The sequence below is a fragment of the Pezoporus flaviventris genome, unplaced genomic scaffold, assembly GCF_033815535.1.
Source record: "Pezoporus flaviventris isolate CSIRO_AGI_PZ_B2104156 unplaced genomic scaffold, CSIRO_AGI_Pfla_v1 ptg000045l, whole genome shotgun sequence".
Classification (NCBI taxonomy): domain Eukaryota; kingdom Metazoa; phylum Chordata; class Aves; order Psittaciformes; family Psittacidae; genus Pezoporus; species Pezoporus flaviventris.
Window position 1 is genome coordinate 10,861,936 of NW_026892593.1, and position 14,192 is coordinate 10,876,127.

The 14,192-nt window shown below is 40.4% G+C and overlaps 1 protein-coding gene across 1 annotated transcript; it reads left to right on the top strand.

Annotated features, from left to right (window-relative positions):
• Nucleotides 1-711: 711 nt before the first annotated feature.
• On the top strand, nt 712-13,962 carry DLD (dihydrolipoamide dehydrogenase). The gene is made up of 14 exons (XM_061467441.1): nt 712-841; nt 1,738-1,813; nt 2,834-2,913; nt 5,273-5,341; nt 6,089-6,158; nt 6,516-6,616; nt 6,950-7,093; nt 7,255-7,356; nt 9,054-9,244; nt 10,570-10,740; nt 11,140-11,329; nt 11,903-12,040; nt 12,778-12,867; nt 12,989-13,962. Exons 1-14 carry the CDS (start codon nt 803-805, stop codon nt 13,052-13,054), a joined length of 1,527 nt encoding a protein of 508 aa, XP_061323425.1. The 5' UTR covers nt 712-802; the 3' UTR covers nt 13,055-13,962.
• Nucleotides 13,963-14,192: the final 230 nt, after the last annotated feature.

A 14,192-nucleotide genomic window follows, 5' to 3' on the forward strand; every position in this document is an offset into this window, starting at 1 on the left:
AACTCTTTTTCACAGAAAATGTTTTCACTTTCTAGCAAGATGAGTGGCCAATATCACGAGCTATGTTGTGTATTACTTACCTAAAGCTACATTGAGGTTTTTTAGCATAAATGGAATATATTATTGCACATGTTCTAAACCAGGTGGAATTCAGGACAGAAGGAAAATGGTCTTGGCCCGTTGCTGTTTCCCCTCAGGCAAAGAAGAATTAAGGTTTTCAAATACTGATGTGCTGAAGTACAAATAACAGAGGACTGCAGGGCATTCACCCTTTCTTCTACAGAACAACAGACTGGAAGAACATTAATAGCGTGAAATTAAACAAAAATGTCTCAGTATTCCAGTTAATCCTTTATCCCAACTCAATAAATTGAAAGAAATCATTCTGAGTCACTTAACATTCTTTCCAAAATGAAACACCTTAGGTTTTGTATTTTTAAGTGTTTTAAAATTGAATTTATATACATTTAGATGAAAGCGGTTTCATTCTGAAAAGTGAAATATTCGGACTTCCTCTGCCTGTTCCCACGTTCATTTTGATCCATTGCATGCGTGTTTGGGCGCTGCCCTGGCTGACCCAAACCCTCAGTTCAGTGCCCACGACGCAGCCCCGCTCTGGGGGCGCGCTACTGCCTTCAGAGGCTGATTTGCATAGCCCCGCCCCGCCGCTCAGGCCCCGCCGGCGAGCGCTGCCGTCCGTGCCGTCCGCCTCCGCTAGGCGGCGCCGCTCCCCCGGGCCACTGCGCCTGCGCGAGTCCGCGGAGTCCTTGGAGCGGCGGCGGTTGCAGGCCGCGGCGTAGACATGCAGCGCTGGGGACGCGTATCCTGCGCGCTCGCCCGGGTACGGCGCCGGTGGGGGCGGCTCTGCGCGGGGCTGGAGGGCGACCGGGTGGCTGGCTGAGGCGCGTCACCCTACGCCACGCTTGGGAGCTATGGCCTGTGCTTTCCTTACGCGCCCCCCACCCCTCGCCGGGAGCGGGCGTGAAGGCGGGCGGAGCCGGAGCAGGCGCTCTGCGGCGGGCGCGGGGCTTGGCTGCGCTTCTGTCCCTTCTCTGCTTTCGCTTCCCTCGCTGGGAAGGGGAGCCGCTGCTCGCCCAGCGCGGGCTCTGCTGGGCTGAGGTGACGCGGCCCCCGCGGCGTCGCTGGGCCCCGGCCCGCGGGAGGCCGCAGCCTCGGGGAGCGGCCGGGCGGAGGTGAGGGCGGTACTGCGGTGCTGTGGGAGCCGCGGGCTGTCCGAGCGCCGCTTTCCGTCTCCTGGGCAGCGCTGTGGGCTTCGGGATACCTTAAGGAGCATCCTGCAGTTACAGAGTGATCAGCCTGAAACATGCGTATAGCGACTGTGCTGTGCCATTGCCACCTCTGAGGTGTTCCTACGTACAGGAGGTGGCTGAAGGGAGTGAAACAAGACTTTTAGTATGACCTCCTGTGGGTGTCTAATTAATGCCGTTAAGTGGTTTGAGAGCCACTCAAAGTTTGAGAGCTATATCAAGGATTGTGTAGAGACAGCCTTAGGCGAGGCTGACGTGAGAGCAGGTGAAATGATCGGCTCAGGCTGCGCAGCAGGTAAACGACAGAGTGACTTGTACCTCCGGTACCAGTCAGTGGCCTCTGTGTCTGGCTCAGTCATGTGCTGTTTTAGTTAGCTGGTGGCTGTAACTGGTTTCTGTGTGGCCGAGTGCTTACTTGTCTTCAAAGGTAGACTTCAACTTTTAAAACTTACGTTTGTTGCCTTTCTAGAGAAGCCGTTTTGATCGAATTCATCATGGTCTCCAGGGAATTGGTGCAGTGTCACAAAGGTCCTATGCTGATCAAGGTAATTAACTGTGAAGAATTTCTTTAGACAAGAAAAAAAAACAACCTAAACCCTCCCAAATAAACCCCTACAGAAATCAAAGCAGTGCTTCCAACTTGGAAATAAGTCTTCCAGGTGACAGTGGAATCAATGTCAGTGTGGAAATTTAGATGAAAAATAGTGTCTTATTTGCCTTATTTGATAGCAGGCTAACGCTATAAATAGAAGTTGAGCTTTATATAATGTAGGAACAGTGATGGTAATTAATATTTGAAAGGTAGTTTTGGCTTGAGATACGAATTAGATATGAAGTTCATAGTTTCTGCTGCATTCGTAATTAGTAGAGGTTCCATAAATAGCTATTTCAGCCATGTTTTCTCCTTTATAAACTACTGATTTTATGGCATTTAGTAAGCATTTATCTTTTGCACTAAATGTCAGTAGAAACTGTGTTAGAAAAATGTTACAATAAACTATCCAGACATCATGGGTTAAGTTCTTAAAGGACTTCTAGCAATAGGATGGATCAGACAGAATTCAGTTCCTTCATTTCTTTTTACATTATTTTCCCCTGTAAGGTTTGAGACTGGCTATTTTTATTGGATCATAGAAGACCAGTTTGGAAGGGACCTCAAGAATCATGTGGTCCAACCTTCCTTGGCAAACCATGATTTAGACTATATGTCCCAGCATCCTGTCCTGCCAAATCTTTAGTGTCCAGTACTAGGGAATCTACAACTTCCCTGGGGAGATTATTCCAATGGGTGATTGTTCTCACTGGGAAAATTTTTCCTCTAGTGTCCAAAGAGAATCTTCCCAAGCATGAGTTCCTCGACACAACCTTTGTGCAGAAGGTTACTTTCAGATGTGAGATGTAATTATCTAACCCATGTTTATTGTTGCATCATTTTAAATAGCTGTTTTTCTTTTATTAAAAAATACCTTTTCAAACATGAATTATTTCAGAATTTATAAGCTGATATTCCTGCAGTAAGGTATTAATTGCTGAAACAAAAATAACTCAAATGTTCTCTGTTTCAGTTGATGCTGATGTCACAGTTATTGGCTCTGGGCCTGGAGGGTATGTTGCTGCTATCAAAGCAGCTCAGCTTGGGTTTAAGGTAAGATGAGATCTCACTCAGATAGCAGAATATTCCTTCACATGAACTTGAAAAATATTTTTGTAATACTGAAAAACTGCAATTCTTCTGTTGCATCATGTGCCACCAGACGCTGTTTATGTGGCAGTAATCTTTCTTTACCTTGCTTACCCAAATTATACAGAAGTTGAAATGGAGATGTTAATGTGGTACTGTCTACAGCCCTGCTACTGACATATGTGCTCAGGACAGCTCATTTTTGATTGGAAGTCATAACTGAGGTGGGCTTTTATTCTTGTGGAAGAGAAGGTGAGAAAAGAAAGACGGTGACAAAAAGAGCACTGAAAAACTATCCTCAAGAACAGACTGAGGGAACTCAAGAAAGAAAAAACAATATTCAACTGATGTGCTTTTTGAATGTGGGTAGAGGAATTCCATTGATGTGAGAATTTGAGGTGAAAATTCGTGTGTGGAAATACTGTATATCTCATTTACACTTTTTTATGTTCATCTCTCTTCTGTTGTCTTTGAGTACCTTTTGAGAGAGGCAGCTTTATCTGATGTGTACTAATTATGTGTATGACTAATTATTAATTGAGTATTGTGGGAGTTACATGTGCGTAATGCATTTCAGATTTTTTAAAGGTGGTACAGGTTTTAATTGAGATTGAGGTCTTCTGCCATGTAAGTTCATGCTTGCTTATTCTAAACCTGTCTTTTGTGGCTATCTGCCTGCTTTCCGTGGAGCAGTGCTGTCCTCTGGTCTTTCATCTGTGATTAATAAAGGGATACCATATACAAGGAGGTTAAAAAGTGCCCTGGATTCTGTTTTCATCATAGCAAAAAATAGTTTCCTTATGCTGCTTCACAGCTAGTCAGTGTGGGCAAAGTCCTTGTACATGCTTGCATGTGTCACCTCTAGGACTGAATAAACATGAAAAATGTTTATGCTGTCCTAGAATGTAAGGAGATGTTTTTGTAAGACTGTCAAAAAGATGGATTCTATAACTGCACCATCCATGGAAGAACCCAAGTGTGCTCTACTGGGTTACTGAACTTCAGCCTTCAATTTTAGTGCTGCATCTGCCAATACAAGCTTTAAGCCCTTGTAGTGCTACCACAGCATCCCATGTTATTGCCAGCAATATTTTCTATCTTTTTAACTTTGCTTGGCCTTTTTGGTGTAGTTGGTGTAAAGCAGATGAGGCAGAACCTCCTTATGAGGTAAAGGTAGGAGCTGTTTGGTGTTGTTTGATCCATAGTGCAGCTTTTAAAGCATCTGGGTCATTTTTTTCTTGCATTCGTGTGCTTAAAACAGGAGGAAGGGTAGAGGCAGGTCAGTGAGTTTCTAGGATTTGACCTGGCAAAATCTGCTCTTCATGTTGCCATCCCCTGTGCTTCAGCACAAAAGCAGCAACTTCAAGAAGTGATGAAAAGCTTTTATCCTGGACATTTACTTCTCACAAATTGGAGTTCTTAAGAGTATAAACCAAGGAACTACTATTTTGAACATATATGCCTTGCAAAGGAGTTGCCAATTCTTTTGCTTCTATAGGAAAGGTTTATGATACTCTCTTCCCCCCCCCCCCCCCCCCCCGCCCCGAAATCTGGTTTTGTCTTGGTGTTTTGTTTGGGCTTTTTTCCTTTGCACACTTTGATGTTGACAGGTTGATGAGAAGGAGATGAAATATTTTTCATCGCTATTGTTATTGACCTCATTTTTGCTTGGCTTTGCTTTATTTGATTTTTACTTTTTTCTTCCTAGGTATTGGCAAGCTTTGTAGTTATATAAATAAATAGTTATAATGGGTCTTGCAGGATACCGTGTTTTAGAGGGAAATGTTTAAGGTTTGGGGGTTTTGTTCTGTTTTCTTTCAAGAAAAGATTACTTCATGCAGTTACAATGAGTGCTGGTCCATTTATTTGTTGTTTGCTTGTGATTAGTTGTTTTTAGGAATCTTTTGTGTGATTTACAGTTTTTGATTTATGCAGATGTGTTTTTTTCCTAACTGTAAGGGGAACACCTTGCACAGACTATTGCATTTAATTGAGGCAATGTATATTTTTGAAGTAGGACACCACCATTTCAACTTCTATGAAAGTATAAATGGTGCAGTGGAGAATGTGGCTCTTTTCTATTAGAGAATTTTGTTACAAAGAGCCATTTTGTGTTTTTTAAATTAGAAAAAAAAATACTGAAGAGGAAATCTGAGCCTGGAAATCAATCTAGGAATGAAGTTAATGAGACACTTGTAGAGGAAGAGTTACCAGATAAATGCCTGGTCTTTGTCACAAACTCTTAATTTGTGATACCTCCATTAAGGAAATGGTAGCATGAGATTGCTAAAATAATCTTTCTTTCCCCCTCCTTTTTCCTCAGACTGTCTGTGTAGAGAAAAATGAAACATTAGGTGGAACCTGTTTGAATGTTGGGTGTATTCCTTCCAAGGTAAGTGTATGTAGTTTGTCATAACTTCGTTCAGAGCAGCAGATATTGTATGCATCACTTGGAAAAAGATTAAGAAGGAGTTTCTTAAGATCGAAGTACTTTCTGTAAACATTGAAATTGTAATCCAGATGAGCTGAGGATGCAAATAAGTATAATTAAAATTTTACTTGCTTAATAGAAATGTTTTGTTTGCAGACTGCTTTATGACCAAAATAGACAAATTTTCTCACTTTGAGCTGTTGAGTCCGTGGTGTGACCTGTAATGAGAACTGTTTCAGATGTTTCAGGCTAAAATTTTAACAGGAATTTCAGAACAGGTTTTCCTCATCCAGTTTTTCTGTATCCTCTTTTTGTTGACAGTCTCTTGTCTGAGGTAATAAGGAAATTCTCCTGTGAGTCAGGCAGAACCATCTTTCTTCCCTTGACTTGAAGTCTGTCCCTGTGGGATTCTTTTGGGAGGGTGGTGTTTAATCCCCGTAGAGTCATTACCAGTTTCTCTGCTGAAATGAGCAAAAGGATAAGTGTGGATTTAACTATTTTCTATTTTCGTTAAATATGTAACTTTTATAAAACACTTGTGTAAGAGCTATACAATTTCTGTGTTTGAAACACATCTTTAAATACATGTCAGACTTTCATAATACTGAGAGTATTTTGCAAATAACATGAGAAATTTTTTTCCTGGTAATATAATCAATGAAATTATGAATGCATGTCCCAGGTCACATTTCTCTGTGTGTGTTATAGGCCTTGCTGAACAACTCACATCTGTATCACTTGGCCCATGGAAAAGATTTTGCTAATAGAGGAATTGAACGTGAGTGTGAAGAGTAACTGGTCAGTGCCTGTTAACATAAGTGGCTTCCACAGAAAGTAAATTTAATCACTCAAATGTGACTGCTATAGTTTTCTGGTCAGAAAACTTTCTAGATTTACAAATAATGCCCTTTATCTGTCAGTTGGAGGGTTAGGGACGTGTCTGCTCCTTGAATGGATAGATAAGACAGCAGTATTATGCTTTATTATACTTTTCAGATATAACGTAGCAGTTGTTGAATGCAACTTTTAGCATTTGTGGGGCCATTCAACGCATCTTACTGTGGCAGAGGTTTAGGTTTGCTCCTATAAAAACACCACAATGCTTGATTAAAGTTGTTGGGGTTTTTTACCTTAGTTGCCGGAGTCCGTTTGAATCTGGAGAAGATGATGGAACAGAAGAGTGGTGCAGTGAAGGCCTTAACAGGTGGAATTGCTCATTTATTTAAACAAAACAAGGTTAGTTGGATTATATTCTGAGGTATATCCATGGATTTTCTCTGATCTGAATTTCTTTTTGCATTTGCATATTTTTGCCACATAATTTGAGTGGATGGATTTGGTAAGGGCAGAATTTGAATGCTTCTCTTCTAGGAGATGTTTAAGAATGAAGGAACTGTTCTTTTAAACTACATAAAAGTATAGTGCAAAATTACTTTGTGGTTTGTAGCAGATGGTGATGCAAAGGTATGTGTTAGCAGCTCTTTTAAAACGTTGGTGAGATTCAGGTTAAATGTGTCATATTTATGTAAGTAATTTGAATCTGAATTTACTGTGTTTTCATTACTGAAGGTTATACATGTATCTGGGTTTGGAAAAATAACTGGCAAAAACCAAGTCACTGCAACCAAAGAAGATGGCAGCACACAGGTCGTCAATACAAAGAATATTCTGATAGCCACAGGCTCAGAAGTTGCTCCCTTCCCTGGAATTACTGTACGTATTTGAAATCTAAATTATACTTTTTTTTAATGTGTTTTATCCAAGTAATCTAATGTGTAGCAACTTTTTGCATCTCCCTGCACTTCACCTTTTGTGTGTTTTATATATAATGTATAAAAGAGATCATAAACCTCCCTTTGTGGATTTGTCATTAGATTGATGAAGATAATATCGTGTCATCCACTGGTGCGCTATCACTGAAAAAAGTTCCAGAAAAGATGGTTGTCATTGGTGCAGGAGTCATTGGTGTGGAACTGGTGAGAGGAAATTTAAACCACTTGCTTTTTAATTTATAATGGAACAGAGTGTTTGGTGTTTTGTTTTTTTGTTGTTTTTTTTTTTTTGTGTTGCACTTGATTGTGTGGCTGTGATTTAACAGATGTTTGGCTGAGTGAGTTGTAATGAAACTGTTCAGGCTTCATAGACTGCTAGCTCCTTTTTCTACCAGAAGAGCTGGGATAAGTGTGTGTAGGATCTGTGCTTCTTCAGCTGGTTAGGTAAGCAGAGAATTGAGAGTGCAACATACAGGTGTTGGGTTTTTTTGGGGGGGATAAAGAGGGGTAGTATCTTTCAGTGAGATTTTGTCCTGGGTGCAGCAGTAGCAGTCATTTTTCTTCTTAGTAGCTGGTGCAGCGTTGTGTTTTGACTTTCGGCCTGGGAACAGAGCTGATAACACTGATGTTTTAGTCTGACCAAGGACTTTCTGAGCCACATGCTCTGCCAGGGAGGAGGGGAAGCTGGGAGGAAGCAGAGACAGGACACCTGACCCAAACTGACCAAAGAGGTATTCCATACCACAGCACGTCATGCCCAGGAGGTAACTGGGAGTTACCCAAAAGGGCTAGGACTGTGGGGCTGGAGAAGGTATCAGTCAGTGCTTGGTCAGGCTGGGGAGGCGAGTTATCGGTTGGCTGGTGCTGAGGTGTTGTATTCTCTTCCCTTGTTATTTCCTTTATCATTATTATTATTGGTGGTAGCAGCAGTGGTTTGTGTTATACCTTAGTTACTGGACTGTTCTTATCTCAACCCGTGGGAGTTGCATCTTTTCGATTCTCCTCTCTGTCCCTCTGGGAGCAGGGGGAGGGCAAGAAGATGGGGGGAGTGAGTGAACGAGCTGTCTCACTGGTTTTAAACCACGACAGGTTTGTACCTGCTTTTATATGTACAGAAATTCCTGTTTTAAGGGAAGTCCATTTTAAGCCAGGACAAATCCCTGTGTGTAACAGTTAATCCCAAGAAATTTTAATGTAATGTGATAGTACACGTTCTGTCTAACAACTAAAGGAGTGGAGACTTTGTAGTTTGTCTTGGTTCGAGTTCTTATGTCTCATACCTACATGGCCCAAAAAGAATATGTATTTGCTGCTCTTGCAACTGCTTGAAAACTTCTACTTAGTAGCTGCTTAGCCTGCTGACTGTTAAGCAGGGAAAGAGTAAGCAATGTGAAATACTATGTTGGATGGATGTGGGTAACTGCAGGTAAATAGGGTGTGAAGCTGATTGTAGTGGTTATGGTTAAAAATACATGCACAACCAGCAGTGGCTCCATCTTATTGCATAGTTTCCTTAATGTAGTATTAGAACACCACAAGCAATTCCCTCTGGGTTTTCTGAAATACATTCGGATTCTTTGATTTTAATTTTTTTCTATACCTATAACCTAAACTGTACCTAATCTGTACTGAATTATTTTGTTAGCTCTTTCTTTTAAACACTTATTTCTATGAATTCAGTATTGAAGTTTTGGGTATGCAAACAAGCAGCAATAAATCCATTTTTGTGGGAAAGGCTGGGGAAGGTTGGATTTGTTCTGTTCTCCACTGTAACGATGGTAAAAACTGATCAGTTTGCTGTTATGTGTTACCCTTCTTTTCAAAAGTTTATGGCCTGTGGTAAGTATCAAATCTGAAGTTTGCCTATCAAAACTTTTTTCCCTATATTGCTGTGACTGCAGGGTTCGGTTTGGCAGCGCCTCGGTGCCGATGTGACAGCTGTTGAGTTCATGGGCCATGTTGGTGGAATGGGAATTGACATGGAGATCTCTAAAAACTTCCAACGGATTCTTCAGAAACAGGGTTTTAAATTTAAACTGAACACCAAAGTTACTGGTGCTACCAAGAAACCAGATGGAAAAATCGATGTGGCGTAAGTGTTTAACAGAAAACTAGAGGAATGCCATATATGTATTTTTCCTCTCAGTCCATCAAACAGTCTGACATTATTTTTTAAATAGGAAAAAGTTTTGAATTAAACTTAAATCTTTAATGAAATTTATTTTTTTTATCCTGTACTGTAATTTACAGAGCTCATAATTTTGAGTTTATTGAGTCCCAGATTGCTTACTCAGGAGAGGTTCTATTGACTTGACTTGTACTTTGTGCTAGTACAAAACCAGTGTTGGTGTACTGAGATCAGTAATAAAAATTCTAAATCATGCTTTTCATGGAACATGACTGTAAAAGCAATCATGATACTTATTTTCAAGCCATTAATTCTTGGCTACTTACTGTAAGGGTTATTCGGTCCATACCTCTTCTTGTCTCACAATATGCGTGGCAGAGATTTTATTGTGTTTGACTAGAAATAGATGAAACTACTCTGGAGTGTCTTTTAATGACCACACTTGAGCTCATTGAAGACTTGGAGATGAACAGCTAATACAGAAACTTAACAGCAAATTTGTTTTGTGAAAGTCCATATGTATACACTATTACTGTTCTTTCTCATTAATGTATTCTCTATGCCGAAACTGTAGTTTGAGTTTGAAGGAAATACTTAATTAACAAAAGCAATTTTAAATGTTTGCTTTTTCACTGCAGTCTTAATATGGTGACTTGTATTTGCTGTATTGACATAGCTCGGGATAGTCTGTCCTCCACTGAAAAGATGCTAGATTTGGTCTTCTTTACCATGCTGATGATGGAGTTTCATTCTGTTTCAGGAGTATTCTGTTGAAATGCACTTCATGCTTATTCTCACTCTGTGTGCTTTGGTTCTTGTGCTCTCAGAGCATGTGAACTGAACTTGTTCCAGGGGCAATTAAATCCAAAGATGCACTTGAGGAGTGCACCCAGTGCAGGGCAGCTGCTAGGAGGTGTTTGGTTCTGTGTGCCAGAAGAAAGCTGGCTCTGAATAAATGGCCCACCCCAAAAATATATGTAGTTTGGATGCTGCACCAATTATTTTGCTGTACAAATTTGATCCTGTCAGGCCATGCTGCTTGCTAGTGGAAATATACCCTGAATTTCTGCATTGAAGAGTTGTTAACAAGTGTAGTAAGAGTTACTGTCCCTTCTTCCCCCTGTATTCCTCAACTCTTGCAAGGAAGAAGCGTGGGGCAGGCTGAATCAAAGTGTTCTGATGACTGATTCAGCCCATAGATCACTGTCTGGATTATCTTACTTAGTAGTGGGGGAAATGCAATGCTGAAAGTTTACAGCTTAACATTTTTGCTGTTTGTTTTTTTATAGTCTTGAAGCTGCTGCTGGTGGCAAGGCAGAAGTAATAACCTGTGATGTGCTCCTAGTCTGCATCGGGAGACGTCCTTTTACCAAAAATCTAGGTCTTGAGGATCTTGGAATTGAACTTGATAAGAGGGGGAGAATCCCAGTCAATAACAGATTCCAAACCAAAATTCCAAAGTAAGTAAGACTAAGTATTTTCTATTATTTTTAAAAGCTTAACCTACTAAAACAATTTTTTTTTGTTTGGTTTTAATTGCAGAATGTATCTTTATTTTCTGAAAAGGAAACTCAAGATTTCTGTGTATTTCAGGAATGAAAGACTTTAGTCAACCTCTGAAGCTTTGTAATTTCAAAGTGACTGCTTGTATTTCATGTCTCTGGTACTTGAAGTGTGGTCATTCTGTGGAAACTGCTTTTTTTTTTTTAATACTTTATATTTCTCTTGAAATCCAGTATTTTAATCTGTTGTGATCAAAGTTTTCAGTAACATGTTTCAAACTGACTGTTATATAAGGTAGCCTAGGTGTGCTAGGATGTTTTTAAACAGTGTCTTATTCTGTTTCATTGGTCTGATAGCATCTATGCTATTGGTGATGTAGTTGCTGGACCTATGCTGGCCCACAAAGCTGAGGATGAAGGCATTCTTTGCGTAGAAGGGATGGCTGGAGGAGCAGTTCACATTGACTACAACTGTGTACCCTCTGTGATATACACTCACCCTGAGGTGGCCTGGGTTGGTAAATCGGAAGAACAGCTGAAAGAGGAGGTACTGTTTGTTTTCTTCTCAGGCAAAACCTTTTCCTCCCTTGGGCATGGGTTCATTGTCTAGTAGTCTATCTGGCTACTTTTTCTAGGAGAATTTCTGCATCTCAATTTATTGCTTAAGGTCTATGATTGAATGATTCCCTCTGGTGTGCCACTGTCCCAGGGACCACTGTTCTCTTTAATGACTTCTATTCTGTGAAGTTAATATTGTTGAATATTAACTAATTTGTAAATTTGCTAATTTATCTTTTTTTAATACCCCCTTAACCCTTCGGTGGTTGTTCTTATGGATTGCTCTGTGTGTCATCTTACAGAATCACAGAATGGTTTGGGTTGGGACCTTAAAGATCATCCAGATCCAATCTCCCCCTACCTTACAGTAGACCAGGTTGCTCAGAGCCCCATTCAACTTGGCCTTGATCACTGCCAGGGATGGGACATTTCACAGATTTTCTGGGCAACCGGTTCAGGTGCCTCATAGTGAAGAATTTCTTCCTAATATATGTCTCTTACTTTTCTATTGCTTCTGTTCTTATACTTCTGGAATTGTGTTTATGATTCCATTGTTCTTTAGGGTGTAGAATACAAAGTTGGGAAATTTCCATTTGCGGCGAACAGCAGAGCAAAGACAAATGCTGACACGGATGGAATGGTGAAGATCCTTAGTCACAAATCAACAGACAGGATGCTGGGTGCTCACATTTTAGGCTCAGTAAGTATCGTAAATTGTTCTGCTGTCTTGGCCTTGTAAGGGTCTGCTGTTTAGTGTTGCACAGTTGCAGAGTAGTTGTCAACAGAGAAGTGGTGCTTGCAGAAAGAAGGACCACAGTCAGTTTTATTTTCTCTTCTCTTCTGCAGCCCTGCTGCTTTCCCACTTTTCTGTTACTGTGGTGTTAGACCCAGCACTTATTTTTACCCCTAGAATTGGCAGGGTGAATTGGTTTCTCTGACCAGTTTTGGGTTGTATTTTTTTCTCGTTGGTGGGGTGTTTTTAGTGGGATGTTTGAGTATGTCGTAAGAATAGTGCCAAATACCTGAGAGAACAGCAGAAATTGCTGACTCAAGTCCTGGAAGTTGAGGGAGCTGAACAGACATGACTGGCTTTTTTATTGGTGGTTTAGTTCTTTCCCCACTTTGAACGTTAGACTTTGGCAGAGCTGGTAACCTTCTGCTGCAGTCACCAAATGTGGGGTCAGTAACTTGCGGAACTTTGATTAAAAGTCCTTTGTCAAAATGAGAAATCAGATAATTCTATTTGGGAAAAGCATCAGTTTTTGCTGTCCCACACATTCCAAAGTTAGACCCTAATCTGTCTCTGGTTTGCTTATTATACAACTTTCCTTTACTTTTTTTAGCCAAAGATACTTATTTACAAGCTGTTACTCATTCAGGAGAATCCAGACAACTGCATAGAGATTTGTGCTAATTCCAAATACTACTAAATTACAGGGTGCTGGAGAAATGGTTAATGAAGCTGCCCTTGCTATGGAATATGGAGCATCATGTGAAGATGTAGCCAGAGTTTGCCATGCCCATCCAGTAAGTTTTTTTTCCTAAAACGGGCTGTTGAACACCACTGTTAGACAGATGTGCTTATAGCTATTAATGACTGTTAATGACCTATTAATGACTTACACCTTTTTGTGTTTGCTTTTGACAGACAGTGTCAGAAGCCTTCAGGGAAGCAAACCTAGCAGCATCTTTCGGCAAAGCTATCAACTTCTAAAATGAAAGAGCAGATCTTTATATGTGTATAGTGCATCTCTGGACATGGACTGTGGGCCCTTACGCAAGCCTGAGTCGGAGGATTTTAGGACTGAATTAAGTTTAATCTCTTCATTCAAATATTTAAACAAGTAGAGTTTGGAACAAGTGGAATTATCCAGTCTCTGTAAATTAAATACTTAAAATTACATGTTTATTTACATGATGAATGTTACAGAAAACAGCCTGACAGAACTCTTCTCTCTTTCAAAACCAAACATTGCACTGCTGCATGGGATTACCAAATTTGCTGGCCAAAACTCTGGATGAGTGCCCAGCATACCTGGTGTTTTCTTATTTGAAATAGTGATAGGCTAAACCAGTTGAATGCTGGCACTTAAAATGCCACTGTCACTTTCGCACAAAAATGTGTTTCCTTCTGAAAGGATTAACTTTAATATTTAACCTACTTCTTAAAACAAGTTTTGGTACTTGTATGTGACCTAGTAGTGTTAGAATGTTGGGAGAAGAGGGGCTCGTATAGATCCATTAAAACTATGTTGACTTTGCTCTGTGTGTGTGTGATTCTCCACACGTCATGTTTTCATATTGAAAACTCATAGAGGTAAAAATTAAGTGCTAATGGAGAAATGAAAGATTGAAGAATTGATCTTACTGCACTTACTCTTTTTTTTTTGGTTTTAAAGCTGCTTTGTCCAGCTCTTAAACTTGAGACACTAAAACTGGGTAGTGAAGTAGCACTTGCAGTTGTTATGAAATGGGGGTTATTCTGCACCTTCCACACATAAGGGCTGCAGTGTCAGCTCTCCACAGAATTAAGACATACTTTCTTCTTTTGTTTTCGATTTTGTGCTCTCTTTCTGTCTCTTCTGTAATGAGAGAGCTCAATAAATATTTAATGTGGCTGGAGGGTGGTCTTGGGTTTTGTTTGCTCATCAGCCCCATTACTCCTTTTAGTGTTGAATACATGAAGAAACTCGTGAACAAATGGCATCGTTGGAAGATCCCCAACATGTATATGGAATGTGCCCAATTCCAGTAGCTGATATGAAGTTCTGTTTCGAAGGGTGTCTTTTTCTTTAATTGTTAGGCTTATCTGCCTTGAAGAAGTCCTTAATCCATGCTGGGGTTGTGCATCT

Bases quoted from the DNA above. Each gene is read 5' to 3' on its own strand.
- DLD (XM_061467441.1), top strand. From the start codon at position 803: ATGCAGCGCTGGGGACGCGTATCCTGCGCGCTCGCCCGG. The intron at 11,330-11,902 runs GTACTGTTTGTT...ATTGTTCTTTAG, and splicing joins AAGAACAGCTGAAAGAGGAG to GGTGTAGAATACAAAGTTGG. The intron at 12,041-12,777 runs GTAAGTATCGTA...ACTAAATTACAG, and splicing joins GTGCTCACATTTTAGGCTCA to GGTGCTGGAGAAATGGTTAA.